We start from the raw sequence: 19265 nt of genomic DNA on the forward strand, positions 1-19265 counted from the left end.
GATAATACCATGGTGTCCTACAAAGCATATCTTATCTATTAATAAACTTGCAGTAACTACGGATGAGTTGTTTATAGAGCAGAAATTGACCATGTACATAGACCTTTCAAGAGTGCATTTTGATTAATCATCATGGGATCGTTATAACGACTTAGGATAAAAGACTGTTTCACCGTAATAATTTTAAGCACATAATTCGTCACTTGGAGCTGTTTGAAAACAAGCATCAATCACTTGGTGAAGAGGTTCTTCGCACTGGATTTGTTAGTGCACTCAGTGGTAGTCTTGTTAATATCTAACCAATCCCCGCAAATAATCACCTATCTGGCTGCCTGCCTATTTTGATTCAAGTAGCACCTACCCGCATTCGTTCCACTTTTCAGGACTCATCTCTTCTGGTCTAATACTGTATATTTCTATTTTAAATGCCCCCAATCAAAAATCGCCTAGCGCATGCTGCAATTTATCCTGATGGTCCTGGTTTTTTTGGTTTTTTTTTTGTCCACATCGCTCAATCGATTTGGGTGTCTAAATATCATAACCTGCTAACAAGCCCAAAATAAAATGACCGCCCATATTTTACGATGTCAGTAAGTAATTTAATGTTTTTACGGATTGGAAAAAAAGAGAACCTGGACACTGACTTTCTTTGATGCTTGCCTTTTTTGCCATTCACCTTCGTGGAGAATCCACAGCTGCTGAACTGGGAAGTTCTGAAAGCTATCACATTGTGTTTTCCAATGGCTTACAAGTCATCCATTTGAATTTGTCCTCTTTTGCATGCAGACACGTAATAAACCACATGTCCTGCGTGTCAAAAGGTTCTATCCCCAGCAGCGAATTACAACAAGCTTCGGGCTTCACAAAACGCCGAACACCTAGCCACTAAACTTTTCACACTCATGGGCTAGCTGTGATAGAATTTATTCTATCAAGAATTACACCGATACAAAAATAGGTGATTCTTTTTTGACTATGCTTCACGAGTAAGTAAATTTTAACATTTATTTTATAGTTAGAATAGATTGGTGCTAAATGCAAACCTTGAAATGAAACCCCCGATAATATATTTTTATCAGAATACTCACGCCAGAAAGAGGAAGGTGTCCACACTCAGGTAGCCAGCCGTTATAAAGCAGCCTGCGATGTCGTCGCCATAGTGAAGTGCATTGACCAGACGAGCTGAGGAGAAGAAAAGCATAAAAGTGCATTGATTTAGATGCTTTGACAAATTATTGTGCTACATCAACGATTTCCTAAATGCCCATGTGCATGCTTTCCAGCTATTTTCTCGATACTTCTCTCATTTGATAGTCAATACAGGTTGTTAAGGCAAACTTGTTCTAAGACTCAAAAAAAATAAAATCTTTGGCGCATGTTATAAGAGAGAAACGGGGATATCGTATTGTCGACAGACCAATGCAGCAAGATAATATAATTTTTGTGATGGTTTAAACTGGCTAATTGACCCAGAGTAATTAGCTATAATTTTAAATAAGAACTAGTGCTCGGACCTTACTATAAAATAATCGTAGTCCGGGTTGAGGTGCATCCAATGGTATCGCTTTCATGAAAGTAGTGTTTTTGTGTCTAATTATTTCGAGCTTTGTGTAAAACAAAACAAAAAAAACTCAAGCGCTTTTTTAAGGCCTTAAGATATGAACGCAGGAAGGCTACTTGCATGTTAACGAAACAAATGGATATCTCTAAACACTTTTCATAGCTTTTGTAATTGAACACTTGACCACAGAAACCTCTAAACGATCATGCGTGAAGAATACTGCGCTATTAAACAATACACGCGCAGCGTGCACAGGTGTAATTAACCGACCAACCGACTTCAATAGTTGTGGTGAGAGAAACGTATAATCTTCTTCCGTCCACCGAGCACCGAATTCAAGCGCTGCATTTTCAGCAAAATTGAACTAAATTACTGGAGTATCTCAGCGGCTGAAACAAGTAAATATACGAAGTGCATTTTAGATTATATTGTAGACCATCATTAATGCGGTGTAGTCCCAACAGGAGTAACGGCCAACGTTCGCGCTGACTACATGCCTTTTTAAGAACGGAATATGCCCTTCGTTTAGTTCTTCTAGTAATCCCAGAAACAATTTTTGACGAATAAAGGAAAGAATGCTCCAGGTGGCCATGCACTACAAAACACCGAGCGATGGTGCAGATTAGGAATGTTCTTCACGCGTATTCAGTTTTGCAGACTTAATCTCCACCTCTACGTAGGTGCATAAAATAAACTATGTTTTTTTTTTGTTTTTGTTTTTTTTTTTTTTTTACAATTGCATTCAGACTTTGGTCTTCCAAATGTTAACTATTGTATTTTTTTTTCGAATCAACGAATACTGAAATATGATGAGACAGGTGTTTCTTGTCAAATAAAACAATACACGTGCAGTTAACAGACAAATGCATGTCTATATGTTGCACATTATTGCCGCGCGCGCAGCTGGCCAAGTAGGCAGCGCGCGCGTGGCCCAACGGTTATCGCGCCTGCCTCCCACGCGGAAAGCCAGGGTTCGATTCCTGGGAGCGACGTGTACTTTGTTTATTCCGGCAATTCAGTGTTCTCGAAAATTAGCGAATCCTGTTGCTAGTTCGAGGTCCGAATGTTCTACGCGTCGAACTTTCTACGCCGATTATTCCAGAAGCCCACGCGTGCACCTAAGGGGTTTCGCGTGGCGAGCCAAAGTCAGTTTCGCCTCAGCGTTCGATCCTGCTACTTCACCGCCCGTGACGCTGTGTTTTTATCTTTCTTTTACCTTTTATTTTTTGGGCGCAAGTTTGTCCCCTTAAACGTTTAGTTTCTTCAGTTATTATTGCCTCATCACCTGTCATTCGTGACATTTTGGTGGAGATGCGGGGTACCATCCTATGCCCGTAAAGCGTACACCTACGAAGACACCCGGCCCGACTGAGGTGCTCAGCCCCGGAAGGCTACCCTTCGCCGAAGACGCCGAAGCCTGAAGAAGCCGTCGGACGAGAGGTCAGTCCCCTGAATTGGGTCTCTTGCCCGAGAACCGGAGGAAGAAAATACCGTCCATGATCACCGCACCCGTCGTCATCCTGCCCGTCCCTCCCCGTACTCCGACGCCCTTTCACCGCGAAGTCTACGAGGATGTCGAAGACTGGCTGCAGCATTACGAACGTGTAGCTCGCCACAACGAATGGACGGATGAGCAACGCCTCCAGAATCTGTACTTCTCGCTGGAGGGCACCTCGATGCGCTGGTTTGAAAACCACGAAGCCTCCTTCACTACATGGTAGTCCTGCGTCGCCGAACTGAAGCGGACGTTCCTTAACCACAACCGTCGCCAGCGAGCAGAGGACCTACTTCAAACAAGGGCGCAGGGCCCCAACGAAAGCGTGACCAGCTTTGTTGAGGATGTCCTTCGGCTAAGTGCCCGAGCGGATCCGGAGGTCGCAGAGGAAAAGAAACTTCGAGTCCTCATGCGTGGCGTCGAGGCAGAAATTTTCGGAGGCCTGGTCCGCAACCCCCCGACGGCCGTCGATGCTTTTGTGAGTGAAGCTACCAACATCGAGCGCGCACTGACTGCCCGAGCAAGCCACTACCACCGAATCGCCGGCGCGCCTGCTGCTCCAACTGTCGCTGCTTCCCTTCTGGACATGAATACCAGTAGTGCCGACAGCCTTCGAGAGATCGTCCGTGAAGTCGTCCGGGAAGAACTCCAGAAGATACTTCCCGCTGCGGATCGCCCGTCCTCACTGTCGCTCGCCGAAGTCGTCCGGGAGGAAGTTCACCGAGCCTTCCAACTTGAGGTTCCGATCAACACGACGACGCCAGAGGAGCCGACTTTGAGTTACGCCGCCATGGCCCGACGACCGCCGCAAGCAAACCGCCAGGCCACGGCGCCACCCCGTCGAGACCTTCCGATGCCACAGTATCCTCGACGCCAGAAAGGACAAGTCCAGGACGTCCGCCCGGAGCAACCCTTGCCGAGGAAGACCGACGTGTGGCGAACGGCCGACCGACGCCCGCTCTGCAACCACTGCGGGGAAGCCGACCATGTGTACCGCCGATGCTCATACCGACGACTCGGGCTGTGCGGATTCCACCCAAACGACCCGCGCCCCCGCTATGGTGAACGCCCTCGAGAGATCGACGAGTACCTGCGACGACCTCAGTCTCCCGAGCCTGCGTCCCACCGAGAGTTCCGGTCGCCGTCGCCACGACGTCCAGCTTCACCGATGCACCGACCCCGACGTGAAAGCCTGTCACCCCTCGCTCCTCGCCGGGGAAAATAGGCGCGGCAGCCCCTGGAGGTGGAGTTGCCAAAGACGACCGACGCCAAGATCCTCCACGAATGTCGGAGGGCCCCCACTTGAAAGCTACCAGAGACCGAAATGACGCCCCTGCAGCGGTGTCCAATAGCCTAAACGTCGTCATCGACGGCCACGACGCATCAGCACTCGTGGACACCGGAGCAGACTACTCAGTCCCGAGTGGAAGGCTCTCCCGCCGCCTTCGAAAAGTCACGACGCCGTGGGATGGACCTCAAATACGAACCGCCGGAGGGCACCTCATCACGGCGGTTGGGAGATGCACTGCTCGCGACGAGATCCACGGTGAGACGTGCCCTGTCAAGTTCGTCGTTCTGGAAGACTGTCCGAGAGACGTTATCCTGGGAATGGACTTTCTCTGCGAGTATGACGCCGTCATCGACCTCGGAGAAAACCGGCTGACGCCACGAAAACCTGCTCCATCAGCGCAGGAACAGAAAGCGGCGTCGCCCGCGTTATGTCTTCGCAAACCACGTGAACCTACCACCGCGGTCAAGTGTTTTCGTACCCGTCGGGGTTGATGAGAATTTCTGCGGTGACGTTTTGCTCGAAAGAAGCCTCCAGTTGCTTCTAGGATGAGGGATCGGCATCGCAAGAGGCGTCGCGGAGCTCCAAGACGGACACACTGTCGCACTCGCAACGAACTTCCGACAGGAGGCCCAGCAGCTTACGAAAGGCACCGCCATGGGTCACGCCGAGGAGCTCCCGGACTCAGCCGCGATCGCCGGAATATCAGAAGACCTCTCTTCGTGGCCACCCAAGACAACGCCGCCTTCGCACTTTGACATCGACCCAACCCTGTCTACCCACAAAGACGACAACTCGGTGACCTTCTCGCCGAGTTCAATGGGTGCTTCTTCACATCGTCAAAGGTGCGCCAAACGACCGTTGCGAAGCATCGAATTGTCACTGAAGACAACGCGCTTCCTGTTCATCAGTCGCCGTACCGTGTTTTTGTGAAAGAGAGACAAGTCATCCAGAATCAGGTCCAAGAAATGCTCGATGACGACAATGTCCAGCCCTCAAGCAGCCCGTGGGCTTCAGCGGTAGTCCTTGTGAAAAAGAAAGACGAGACTCTTCGGCTCTGCGTGGTCTGTCGCCGACTGAACGCTTTAACAAAAAAGGACGTCTACCCGCTGCCACGCATCGATGACACCCTGGACCGGCTCCGCCACGCCCGATACTTTTCGTTGATGGACGTGAACTGTCGGTACTGGCAGATCGAGGTCGACGAACGAGATCCTTAAAAGACTGCCTTCGTCACGCCGGACGGGCTGTACTAATTTAAAGTGATGCCGTTCAGACTATGCGCAGAACCGGCGACGTTGCAACGCGTAATGGACACCGTTCTTTCCGGCTTGAAATGGCAAAGTTGTTTCGTCTATCTCGACGACGTCGTGGTATTCGCCAGTGACTTTGACGAGCACCTCAGACGCTTGCGAGCCGTGCTACAGGCTATCCAGAATGCCGGACTGACACTGAAGCCGTCAAAATGTCGGTTTGCTTACGGTGAGCTCAAATTCCTGGACCATGTCGTGAGTGCTCAAGGTGTATGTCCTGACCCTGCAAAAACATCCGCTGTCGCCAAATTTCCGAAGCCATCAGACAAGAAAGCCGTACGAAGATTTCTTGGGCTGTGCGCATACTACAGGCGTTTCGTTTGCAATTTTGACAAGATTTCTGCACCGCTCACGCATCTGACGAAGGACGACGTGAACTTCCAGTAGGGGGAGGCGAAAGAACAAGGGTTCAACGAACCGAAGGAAAGACTTCAGTCGCCCCCTATCCTCGGACACTTCGATCCATCACTGGAAACGGAAGTTCACACGGACACCAGCAACGCCGGGCTAGGTGCGGTGCTCGTCCATAGACAAAACAGAGCAGAGAGGGTGATCGCTTACGCAAGCCGGGCACTGTCGAAGGCAGAGGAAGATTACTCGGCAACCGACAAGGAATGTCTCGCTGTGGTCTGGGCGTTAACCAAGTTCCGCCCATACCTGTACGGGACCCCGTTCCGCGTAATCCCGGACCACCACGCAATCTGTTGGCTCGCCAACCTCAAGGACCCGTCAGGACGCCTCGCTTGCTGGAGCTTTCGACTGCAAGAATTCGGCGTGACCATTGTGCACAAGTCTGGTCGCAAGCATAATGACGCCGATTGTTTGTCTAGGGCACCAGTCGCATCTCCTCCCGACAGCACCGACGACGATGATGACGCCCGTTTTGTCGGAGCTATTTCAGATACCGACATGGGAGCACCTCAACGAGACGATCCCGAACGTCGCGCCGTGATCGACCACCTCGAAGCTCAAGGGTGCTCAGTTCCGCGAGTCTTTTCCCGAGACTTGCCCAGCTACGTTCTGCGGCGAGGCGTGCTCTTTAAGGAAAACTTTGGAACGAGCAACCCTGCCTGGCTGCTGGTTGTTCCGGCCAGCCTGCGAGAAAAAATTTTTCAAGCATGCCATGACGACCCGACGGCTGGACACTTTGGCTACAGCAGGACGCTCGCCCGGATTTGTGACAAGTACTACTGGCGGAGACTCCCGAAAACAGTCCACCTGTACACACGGTCGTGCCATGGGTGCCAAGGACGTAAGAAACCTCCGACTAAGCCAGCAGGACTCCTGCAGTCGATACCTGCACCGACTACGCCCTTCGAGCAGGTCGGAATGGATTTACTTGGGCCGTTCCCAACATCGACACAAGGAAATCGGTGGATTATCGTCGCGACCGATTATATTATACGATACGCCGCGACGAAAGCCCTGCCATCGGGAACAGCTGTAGAAGTCGCCAAGTTTTTTGTCGAGTCTATTCTCTTTCGACAGGGAGCACCTGAAGTGCTGATCACAGATCGCACGTCATCCTTCATGGCGCAGCTGACTCAAGAAGTTCTTCGGCTCAGTCCTACCATCCATCGACGAACAACCGCTTATCATCCGCAGACCAACAGGCTAACGGAGCGGCTCAACAAGACGATTGCCGACATGATCTCCATGTATGTCGACGTAGAGCGCAAAACATGGGATCAGGTGTTGCCGTACGTCACGTTTGCGTACAACACAGCGGTGCAAGAAACCACGGCAATGACACCGTTCCAACTGGTACACGGCCGAACGGTTATGACAATTCTCGACGCCATGCTGCCTCACGTGCCGGCCGACGATGGCAACGACGACGCTCAACTGATCTCGCAACGCGCGGAAGAAGCTCGCCAACTGGCAAGAATCAAGATTTATGACCAACAGCGGGTCGATGCACGCCGCTATAACCTTCGTCGCCGGGACGTCCACTTTCAACCCGGAGACCGGGTGTTGGTGTGGACACCGATACGCCGCCGTGGTCTCAGCGAGAAACTCCTGAAACGCTACTTCGGACAATACAAAGTGCTTCATCCACTCGGAGATCTGAACTACGAGGTGATTCCCGACGGAGCACGGACTTCATCACGCCAGCCTCCACGACCAGAAGTCGTCCGCGTCGTGCGCATGAAGCCATACTATGCTCGATAGGACTGTGGACCTTATGTGCTCCAAATGACTCTTTAGTTTACCGTTATGTCTTTTTGCTTTGTATTGTTTTGTGCTGCATCGGGGAGTTGCATTTTTTAAAGGGGGGGGGGGGGGAGTAATTCCGCGCGCGCAGCTGGCCAAGTAGGCAGCGCGCGCGTGGCCTAACGGTTATCGTGCCTTCCTCCCACGCGAAAAGCCAGGGTTCGATTCCTGGGAGCGACGTGTATTTTGTTTATTCCTGCAATTTAGTGTTCTGAAAAATTCGCGAATCTTGTTGCTTGTTCGAGGTCCGAATGGTTGTACGCGTCGAACTTTCTACGGCGATTATCGCAGAAGCCCACGCGTGTACATAAGGGGGTTTCGCGTGTTGAGCCAAAGTCAGTTTCGTCTCAGCATTCGATCCTGCTGCTTCGCCGCCTTCGACGCCCGCGACGCTCTGTTGTTATCTTTCTTTTTCCTTTAAGTTTTTAGGCACAAGTTCGCCCCATTGCACGTTTAGTTTCTTCAGTTATTATCGCGTCATCGCTTGTCATTCGTGACAATATTCATTATATGTGGTACCTTATTACAAACATGAAACGGAAAACAAATTGTGATATTTAGAGTTTTTCCAGGACGACATGAAGCTCTTGCTAATAGCCATCAGCAATGGGCCGGCTTTGTTTAGATTTTATTTGTGACCACCCAGTAACTATTTTTCATTACTCTTGAATTGGTGCCGTGTAAGAGCGGAAACAGATGGCAAGACAAGAAGCGAAGTAAGCAAACATCCAGCGCTGTGTTTGTAGGTAGTCTCCACCGATATTAGAGCCCCATATGCCGTCACAGTTAAGTTGGCGGTACTAAGGAACGTTTTGCCGGAGGCACTTCATTTTTAGGGAGGAAATAGAACAAAGACTTACCCACTTTCATGACCCAAGCAAAATGTGCCTGGACAAAGCGAACCGATCTTCAGGCGTCTGAAATCGCCTTGTCGAATGGGTCTCCGATATTGTTAAATTGTGCTAATTATTTCTAGTCCAGTGTTTTCTTTTATATAAATTTTTTTAATGTCTTTACCTGAATCATGCACACACTAACCAAATATATGCCTTTCAACCTAATACATGTGAGATTTCAACTGCAATACATCTTGAAATTTATGAATTCAAGGAATCGACAACCGCTCACAGACGTTGGAATAGTTGAAGGTGCCGTACGAGTGGCCAAGAACGACCCAGACGATGCTGAAGAACCGGATTCCGTGCAGGAAGCGAAGCTTGTAAGCGTCCGACTGCTTGTCATTGTTTACAGCCAGCATAGTTCTTGTGCTCGCAGGAATGGAGAAGGCCGTTAAGTACTTGACCAGTTTTCCTGCGGTAAGAAAAATTGTCACGTGTTGTGAGCACTTTAAACTGGGATATATTTCCAGAAGAAAATAATTCATTAGGAGAGATAGACTGAAATTGTGTCAATAACTAGAAAAAATAAACACTTTGTGTACAAACATTTCATTCTAATACTAACCCCCAGACTTTGTGAAAAATGCTTTCCTGTTCACTTCTGAAAAAAAACACAAAAAACGAGGCTCTGTGTATTTCTTATTAAACTGCCAATAAATGATATCAGAAACATAAATTCACAAAGCGCTTGTTTAAAAAAATTGATATGTTCGATTACAAAATCTTTCTGAATGCCACCTCACAGTTGAAAACGTTTCTTTGGCAGGTCATACGACTAGTAAACTTCACGCTCCAAAGCATTGTGAACATTTTTAACGTCCAAAACTCGGTAACGCAGGGAGCAGCTAATTTAAACGGCGTCTTTTGCTTCGTAATTTTGAGGCATGTGTGTGGGGTTTTGCTTTGATCGCACGACTCCTTCCGAATATTTCACACAATCAGATCTCAATATTCAATGATTTTTAATTTTTGACTGTGAATCTGGTCTTACGCTTTACTGATCCCTTTAAATATTAAAGTTTTAATATAATTAATATGAATCTACACTTGTTGTCGGGGGCTAGCATGGGGTCTAATAAAAAAAAAGTTTACAGTGAGGCAGGCAAAATATTTACATTATAAAATAAAATTAAAGAAACCGCACAACAAAGTAGGCATGCAAGTGTTCTTTTTTTCATTAAACACAAGATTATAAGTATCCAGTCTTGTATGTCCCCCTAAAAGTCAACAACACAATTAGGCATATTAGCTTGTCTTTTCAGTTTTACGGTGTTGGATATGATATTTCAGCTGAAAATAAACTACTCTTTAATTTGATTTTTTTTTATTCAGGATTTAGACTTAAGATTATTTTAAGATAATTACTTGCTGCAGTCTTCGAATTTTATGACGAAACATAGGCTTTCTCTCTCATTTCTGAATAGCACGCGGGTAACCAACTACTAATTTGTAAAGGTGCGCCTAGCGATGGACGACTTTTCAGAAAGGAGAGTATCCAAAAATATACAGAGACAATGAACGCACAACATTAGCGCGCTAGTTGACGCTGTGCCAAATATAGGCCCATGAGCAATAAGCAAATGCGTTACTAAGGCCCATTTTATTAAGTACTTTACTGGTCAAATAACAGACAGCACAATCCCTCACGCATGCTAAAGCCACATCACGACACGTTTGCAGGCTTAGGAAATTTTTTTAATTGCCTTAGAGTATACATGAAGTGCGGGAGATCAATATGGAGTGCATTATGAGGTATAAAATGCGGGTATTTGAGTGTGGAAAGGTAGAAAGACGTGTTACTTATCATATGTGGAGTGCATGTTCCTGTGTTCCAACGTGCACGTTTCAAGTCAGATTCACTTTAGTGCCAGGTCTCTCATATCGATCACTGACATGTTTCCTATTTTGTAACCTCCTAAACAATAGCACAAGATATGCAAAGAGTCCTCAAAGCATTATCATTTCCTAAGAAACTACACTTTTATGATTTTGTGAGTGAATGATTGTATTTTCAAAGAGTGTTCACTTCTGGACAAGGAGTAGATCATTCCTCGAGCAGCGTTGGGATTTATAGCGTGAAACATAATTGCTACTTTCAAATTTTTTTTCGACAGTTTAGAGAGATATTCTACGAAAACTAATTGGAGCTCAAAAGACGAAGACAAGAAAGGGACACATACACGGCGTTTACTCTAACCCAGGTGTAAGAATATCGCTGTCTCTACTGTGCTCGGGGAGTTCTTTTATAAGTTTAAAGTGTGCCGTCAAGTTATTAAAACGCATACTAATATACTTCCATTAAACAAAGGGGACTTAACTGCTTTCTTAGATACCGCTGCATTATTTATAATATAAATCAGACACAAAATACAGCATGCACAATCTAGTTTAGGGTTAGAAAAATGTTTCTGGCCTATATTCGAACATAAAAAAAGCAATCATATCTCCAGTTACCTACCTCGAGACGCATCTTTCCCATAGCGATATTTCTGGATGAGATCAATCGCTGTGCTTAAAACCAGGACCAAAGCGAGCACGCAGAGGAACATACTGAACAATAACAGTTCGATAATAATATTTTGACATTTACATACACATTACACGTCACTTTGGAATGCTAAACATTCATAAGAACATATTATACAACAACGCACCTATCGGTGTCGGTATGCGTCAAAGTTTTGATACGGAAAGTATTCTCAGCAAATAGAAGACATTGAGGGGACCGCGTGAGATTGTAGTCACTGCAACGTTCTGGTTCACCAGGAGCAGTGTTTGTTTTATAGAACAAATTTAATATGCAGAAAGCAGGGATCAACAACTACCCGCAGCTTCGGATTCATAAAAAAATTGCTAGAATTTCTGGGTTGAAACAATGGTGAATAGGCGAAAATCACACTTTACGAAGTTGAGTGCAAATATTCAGCAGGCACAACTACTATATCTATCTTTTAACTCCAAAACCTCTTGTTTTGACATTTTAGTAACTTGCCTATAGTGTGTAATGCTACTTTAATTAGGGAAGCAATCGAATATTACGAATACGCAAAAAAAAGTGGAACTTGATTTTTTTTGCTTTTTAGTTTGGAGCTTGAGAGGAAAAACTGGGCACATAAAAATCACACACTTTTAAATTAGAAAAAATAACGCTTGCACAAATATTGACATACATGTTCAGTGAAGATAATTTATTGTCTATTACCAACAGTACATTCGAAACTTTGTTAACTAAAATGAGAAGTCATAGCTGACGGGACGGCAGCAGCCGACATCGAAATTGAACATATCTCAAATGCATAACCTAATAACGCAATGCGAAAGATGCATATCAAAGTATATGGTTAAAACAAAAGCATTCAGTGAGACTTCCAACACATTTTATTGTCAGTTTAAAATCAGGCTTTTATAGAAGTGTCGAGGCAATAATCTTATTAGACTCTGTTTTTTATATACTGCAAAAATTGGTGAACGCCTAAGCATTAGATTCAATTTATACAACATACAAAAAAAATTATCTTCCCCGGAAACGAATTTGGCCAAATGATCAGTTGATTAGATACTAATAGAAAGAAATAGCTACAATAACAATGGCAAGTTGTCTAATTGCCTATCACCACACATAAGAAGACCACTCAAATGTTTTAGATCGTAACAATATCTCGTTTTGGGGTCATAACACAGTAAGGAAACCTGAAAAACCTTAACATTAAAATATGCGTGGCATTTACCACTTTTCAAACCGCGGCCAAGACATCGCGATACGACTCTTTTCTAAGATATATCTCAAAAAAGGGATGTTCGTAGGTTAATTCGCAAAACACCATCATTCATTCACTACACACCTGCCCATATTAGTTGATCAACGTGTAATTTTTTAGAGCCCAGGTTCGCAAACCATGCCCTTCAGGAACGACAGCCAAAAGGCGAAATACGGTTAAAAAGAAAGGCCATGGCGCGCTTTCTCACTTGAGTTGACTTCTTTTGATCATGGCTTTACACAAAGGGCGCGTGACCTTCGAAATTCCAGTCCGTGACAAAAGGACGGACGACCTCAATGGAAAGGTAGCTGTTGTAAACCCATCATTTTTACCCGGCGGTAAAGTTCAGTATCCTGGTCACAAGCACAGTCATTCCCTATACCATTACTGAATAAGGCCAGCCATCGTAGTTTCGCGATTTGCAAACATCGAAACCTTAGCGATCCAGAACTGAATAATTTGGGTATCAGCACGTCCATTATATATACTTCGATCGCTATCCAACCAATTATAGAGTTTATTTATGAGAAAGGAACAAACGGTCATATGAAGGGCATATAATTGTTTCTACTATCGACTACTGCTTTGAATGCATATAATGCCCTATGATCCATTGCCTGCAAGCAATCTAGTCTTCACTTTGAAATATTAACAACCAAACCTGGCAAATAGAAAGGAATCAAAAGGTAAGCGTTAAACGCACTTTGTTTTCTGCCATCATTAGCTGTATTCAAGATTACGGTTGTATTGACACGTAATGTGTAATGCGTCTCAACTAACAATTGCTTTACGTGAAGACAAGGAGCATCCCAAACTTGGGTCCGGCAGGTATTCTTGAATTAATCATATAGGCACAACATCTGCTCGAATTAGATGGTGTATATCATAATATTAGCAATATTCCACCTTATACAATATGTGCGACAAATATACTCGTTCGGTGTTGTTCTTCTTACGAAGAATTATGTTGATCACAATCTGTGGCAAATATATCTGGGAAACGTGAAAGCCTGAACGTTGGCGAACTGTGTGGTCTTAAACTCAGATAATAAAATGATTCTATCATTTTGGTAAAGTTGACATTTTGGGTTAGCTACTTTGTGTGCTAAATACCTCCCTACCTTTTTGGAAATGCAAGCTATTTGTTTCTTTGAAACTTACTTTTTAGGGCTGTAATTCTTTCCCTGCACAAATGGCCACTTAGCAGTTAATACTTACTTGGTCATTTGGTCTGTCGAGAATGTTGATAAAGTTAAAAGAAACAGGGACATATCGCTGTGTATTGGGATAACCGAAATACTGGAATTGGTGTACCATAGCGATGCAGGATGATAATCTTTTATTGAAGCCTTTTCGTTTTATTAATTAGAGCGTTTTGTGTGACAACCAAATTTAAAGGTCTGATCGCATCAGCAGTGAAGAAAAGAGCAAATGTCTGCATATGTTTACTGATGTAAAACTGTCAGCTGTGACTATGACTCAAGTATTTCAAATGTTTATAATTTGGAAAACACGACAATAATAAAAAAGTATTTGAAAGAAAGATAGCAATGAAATATGGTAACAGAAAATGTACTTCTATTTTCTGAACGCGGGTTGTCACTGAGGCAGTGATGATTAAACAAAAAAAATAGGATTACGAGGTCAGCGACGTACATTTTTAGGGTTCGCAATACATTAGTTGAGGAAACAACCACCACAGTTATCTGGCTAGCACACTAAACTAATAACCTTTTTACTATTGTTTTCTTGACCACTTTCATTTTCAAGAGACTCATTATATGAAGGTAAACTGATACAACAATGTGTAATTCCAACACGTTTGCAGGTATTCATCGATCTGTTTTTTGCGTTCTTTGCGCTTAAAAGCTAGGTAAAACAAACAAAGAGCACAGAAACGTACGTCCGGAGTAATGATGACAGCTAAGTCGTAGTCCACCTGCGCGGCTCGCCATTATTTCGGCCACGAGTCCTTGGTAAATGTGGCGACGTCGCGCTGCCCAGATAATGGCGGACCACTCCGAAACAAGTACGTCACTCTCTTCAATTTTGGGTCAAAGTGTCAAACAAAACAAAATGTACAAGTTGAAAAGAAATCTAAAATTGAACATTTCGACTTAATGGACGCCATGAACTCGATAGCGAAAAACATGCAAGTTCGTACAATTCAATTGTTACGTGTATTTAGATACAGATAAACGTTTATCTAAAAAAAAAAAAAACTTCTGCAAAAATACTTTTTGACGTTACCGTTTGCAACCGCAAACCTCTCAAAATGTAAGAGAATGACAACTCCGTCGTACTCAAAGAGCGTGAAGGGGCATTCTGCGGGACATTCCGCAATTGACTTTTTGCCATCCCTTGACTTCAACTTTGACCAACCATTCAGAGCATGAAACATTCCATCAATAATGTTCGGGCCTCCACCGGCGCTTCTCCCCAATCTTTTTCCGATCTAAATTTCTCAATCGTTATTTGTTTGGGTCGTTCGAGGCATTAGAAGTGAGCGCCACGAAATTTCACATCCACTTCGAGGGTAATTATTTTCAACTGATCGAGAGCAGGCGTTTTCCGGGGGACATACGGCATACAAACTATCCCATAACGTAATGACAAGTCTTTTTCCTGCCGGGGCGCCTTACCGGAACGTCGTGCCTACTTGTGATGAGCGGTCTTACTTTGGTCAGTCCTCGAACGCCGGCGTATACGTCAAGACGTTGGGGCCTAGACCTCGCCGTCTTAAAGCACCCCCCTCGCGCACTTTGTTTTAGTGAGAAAAACCAGCCACAGCAAATTTCCTTATGCAACACGACCGCCAGCGAGCAAGCCACGAGTGCTAACGGGCCATCGAGGGACGAGAAGTGCGAGAACGATCAGTGGCCGCCAAGGCCTTCTCTAGAGCTCGAGTGGCTGAGCAAGCCAAGCGAGCCACAGGAGGAACGGGAGGAAGAGTAGAAGGAAGGGAAGAGACGCAACAGAGGGTGCGAGCGGGCGAGGACGATAAGTTCGTCTCCGAGCGGTGTTCCTTGGTGGGACTGCTGGCAGCCCTTCAAGTACTGCGAAAAACAAGACCTTGTCCGTTGTCGATCGTTTTTTCGCACTTGTCAGCGTTTGTACCGGGTGTTGGTCGTTACAGAGGGCAGCATTAGAGACGCGAAACTTTGTGGTGCCGCCGGACAAAAAGTCGTGTTCGTCGCTCTAGTGGGACGACAATGTAGCGCGTTTCCTAAAAATCCACCAATGCATCTTCATGTAATTTCTGCTTTGTACTTCGGTACCACGTTTCCTACTACTTAAAAGGACACCGACACCCCTCAAAATGTTTTTTTCATTTTTTGCCAGGCACTTTATTATGGTTTTCGGAGGACTAGCCAATTAATATTTTGCAACAGAGTAGCGTATATTTTTATTAAAGCCAAAACATGCGACTGCTCAAAACCGAAATCGAAACCCGCGCTCGGAGGTCGGAGAAGTGGAGAGGGGAGAGTGGAGTGGCGGAAGACACGTGGCTACACTCGTACCATGCTCTTCTTTTTTTTTCCCCTCTGCGTAGCAGACGACATGCGTGGCGGCGTAGCGGGAACTGTTTGCCGTGCGATTCTTTTGCGTTGCGTGAAGATGTTGCGTGAAGAGCTGGCTCACATGCCCTGCGTCCGAAAAAAATTGGAAATGTACGACAGATTTTTCGAACGATCAACGGGATCGGCACCAATGGCTGGCTGCAATTCCTGGAGAACATTTACGGGCACCTCGGAAAGCGGACGCTACCTGATTTCTAGGCTCCTTGTATTTTGTGGAAAGTGATTACATTGAGTTCGCAGGGGTCAAAAAGGAAATCCCATACCATTTAGTTCAACGACGTTTTGTCCACAACATTTGTTTGTCATTTTTTTGTTTGTTGCTTCAGTGATAAATGTAAAAAAAAGGCGAAAAAATAAACATCGCAAAATGTTTGAAAAAATAAATAAAAAGGCACGATACCCTGGATCGAACCCGGTCCTGCCGCGTGTGAAGCGGACGTCTTTCCACTGATCTACTGGCAACTCTTCCTCAGTAATAATGCAGCCGGTAAACTGTAAGTTGGAAAGTTTGCTGCCGATTTTCCTCCAGCAAAAGCACTCCCGGGTCGAAGTCGGGAAGCACCACGTATTGGCGACATTCGCACCTAGTAAAAAAATTGCAGGCGTGCATATTCAACTCGAAGTAGACACGTTGTGCTAGACGTGTGCGCGAGCGATGTTTTCAGCCACGGGAAGGGAGCGACGGCTCGGCGACGTCATCGTGCAAATCGGCTTGGTGGTCGGGCGTGTCGTACGGAATGAATACCAATTTGTTTGATCAGTCCCCAATTATTCTTTTAAAGGCAGACAGTATTCGCCGGTACCGCGAGCGACAGTTCTGAAGTAGAGGTCCCACGCCCGTCGTCCGCTAGCTGCCAGCTTCCGGTTCTCTGTGGAACTTTTCTTTTTAAGCAACGTATTTGCAGCTTTTTAAAAGCCACAAAAAATGGGTTTTATTTTTTTCTTTCTATTTTTAATAGTGAGTGTGTGCCTTCAATGGCCAACGACTTTGATTAAATTCGGTGGTCGCGTCGTAACATCAGAAAACCGCCCGTGACCAAGGAAAAGAGAGTGAGCGAGACTCGAAACAGTCAGTTCTTGATCGGCGGTGTTCGGGCGGAAAGAAGCCGAATTTCGAGTCGCTAATTGTGTTCTGGGTAGTTGGGCTCTCATATGTCATGTACAACTAAAATCCCGGCGAGCATAAATACCCTGTCAGTGTCCCTTTAAATGTCCGAAAGAATAGCGCACAGCACACTTTTTGTTTCCTGAATTTCGGCAACAGCTCTGGCATATTCTGACGCCGGGTAACGCATCTCTCATTGAGAATTAATTATTCAAGTTCATATTTTTAATGTCAAGTGGCGTATTCCATGCACTGTTTTCGCCGCTTATCCACGAACACTGTCTTTTTTAAGTCAGCCGCGGTGGATAAGGTTATCCTGCCGAACTGCCCGAACAAGGAAATAATCACGCGGTAAAGTAAAAACGCTTTGCATGTTCACTATACCGGTTGCTGGTTAGGCGCGCGTGGCAAGCTGCATGCGATTTCTCAGGTTGCTACTCTCACAAAACGCTTTTGTTTGTTTTTTATCCACAACATTACATGGCAAAACCGTCAATTGTTCTGGTTGGTCACGGACAGGGCAAAGGAAACACAATGCAAATTCACCTCGGTGAAGAACGGAAAGAACTTCGCGAGAAAAAGCATGGGATTATCACTGTGGCGGATTAGCTAAGCTGTATGTTTAGAGACAATTGTGGTGCTCCTATGGATAGTTTTCAGTTCTTAAACTGTTCCATACTTTGAAATAGTTCGAAGAACCTTCGAATGTTTCGTTTAGTATGTCCCATGTGAATTAACAAAGTATTATAATATGTTGTCATCAGCTTATTGCGGTAGTTCGCGACTTAAGCACAATCATGGAGGCTTTCATTCTAACTGAGATTAATATTAATGAGGAAATTACAAATATTTTTTTTCGATTCGTGGTTATGCTCGTTTAGCAGTTACAAGACCGTCTGATAGAAGGTGGGAGGTATATGCGTTTCTGTAAACATTTGGTACGCAAGTCAGATTGCCATAACAATGACACATGCTGAGGTGCTTAGGTCTCCAGATAGCTGCCAAGGTTTTTCTGTCGTCCTCAATTCAGTCTATCGTCCGGGGTCAAGACACTGAATTTTTTTATTGAAGTAGTTGATAAAGCTCTATCGGAGCTTAGCGTGATAAGTCAGTTCTGCTTGGCAGACGACTTTAATAAAAATAACATGGATTCCTTACGCCATATTGTATGCTACTATCTTAATTTAATTCAGCCTACGGTATGAAGCCTGCACTACAGGCACCAACTCAGAAATTATTTTTGGGCGACAGATTAGTTTCGTCGTGTATCGGCCATATTTATATAAGTATATTTAACAAAACCACGAAAGCCGCAATGATAATAAAAAAATAGCGTTTTATTACATTCTTGCTTTCCAGGTGAGCTGAAAAAAAAAGTGGACGGTTCAAATAAATAGATGAAAACATAAGAACTGATCAAGTGCATTTCGATCAAATATTAGGTAACCACAACTGGAAAGTTTTTTTTAATTGGGTAGAAGCATTGAATTTGTAAGATACGTTAATTGACTAATCCTCTCTATTTTGATCCTTGTATAAAAAAGGTGAAAAAAAAATAACGACAACCTGACCAACAGTGGCGGACGACAGAAGTTTTATCTACAATAAATTATCGCAACTTTCTTTGGAAACATGGCAAACATTCGCCAATAAATGTATCACCGAAAAGCTAGTTCAAAATAGCAAGGAATCAATCACGCGCCCAAAATACGTTTCTCTAAGTGTAGATATTTTAAAATTAACTTGAAAAAAATCGGTTTGATAACAAGAAAACTTGGAAATTAGCCAATCGGGTTCGAGCGGGCACAAAACGTCTTTCGATTGATGACATGACATAAAAGTCATTTCCGCCTGTTTGGGAATAAAACGATTGATGACTTCAACACCTTTTTGCTCGTATCTCCGGGACAAACCACAATAGTCAGGATGCAACTAATGTTACGCTGAGTGTGGTTAATGAGGCTTCAGCATTTAATCCCTTGATATCTGAAGGTAAGCGACGTGATTATCTATATTCAATAAAAGAAAGAAAATCACGGGGCCTCGAGAAA

The 19265-nt window shown here is 44.9% G+C and overlaps 1 protein-coding gene across 1 annotated transcript in view; it reads right to left on the reverse strand.

The window, feature by feature from the left end:
* Positions 1-19265, reverse strand: part of LOC120849933 (nose resistant to fluoxetine protein 6-like) — a 90697-nt gene that overhangs the window by 29019 nt on the left and 42413 nt on the right. The window contains exons 2-3 of the mRNA XM_040222244.3: positions 9000-9182; positions 1089-1182 (exon numbers count right to left, since the gene is read on the reverse strand). Coding sequence (XP_040078178.1) covers positions 1089-1182; positions 9000-9182 — 277 coding nt within the window. The remainder of the gene's footprint in view (positions 1-1088; positions 1183-8999; positions 9183-19265) is intronic.

The sequence above is a fragment of the Ixodes scapularis genome, unplaced genomic scaffold, assembly GCF_016920785.2.
Source record: "Ixodes scapularis isolate PalLabHiFi unplaced genomic scaffold, ASM1692078v2 PGA_scaffold3__209_contigs__length_174095766, whole genome shotgun sequence".
Taxonomy (NCBI): domain Eukaryota; kingdom Metazoa; phylum Arthropoda; class Arachnida; order Ixodida; family Ixodidae; genus Ixodes; species Ixodes scapularis.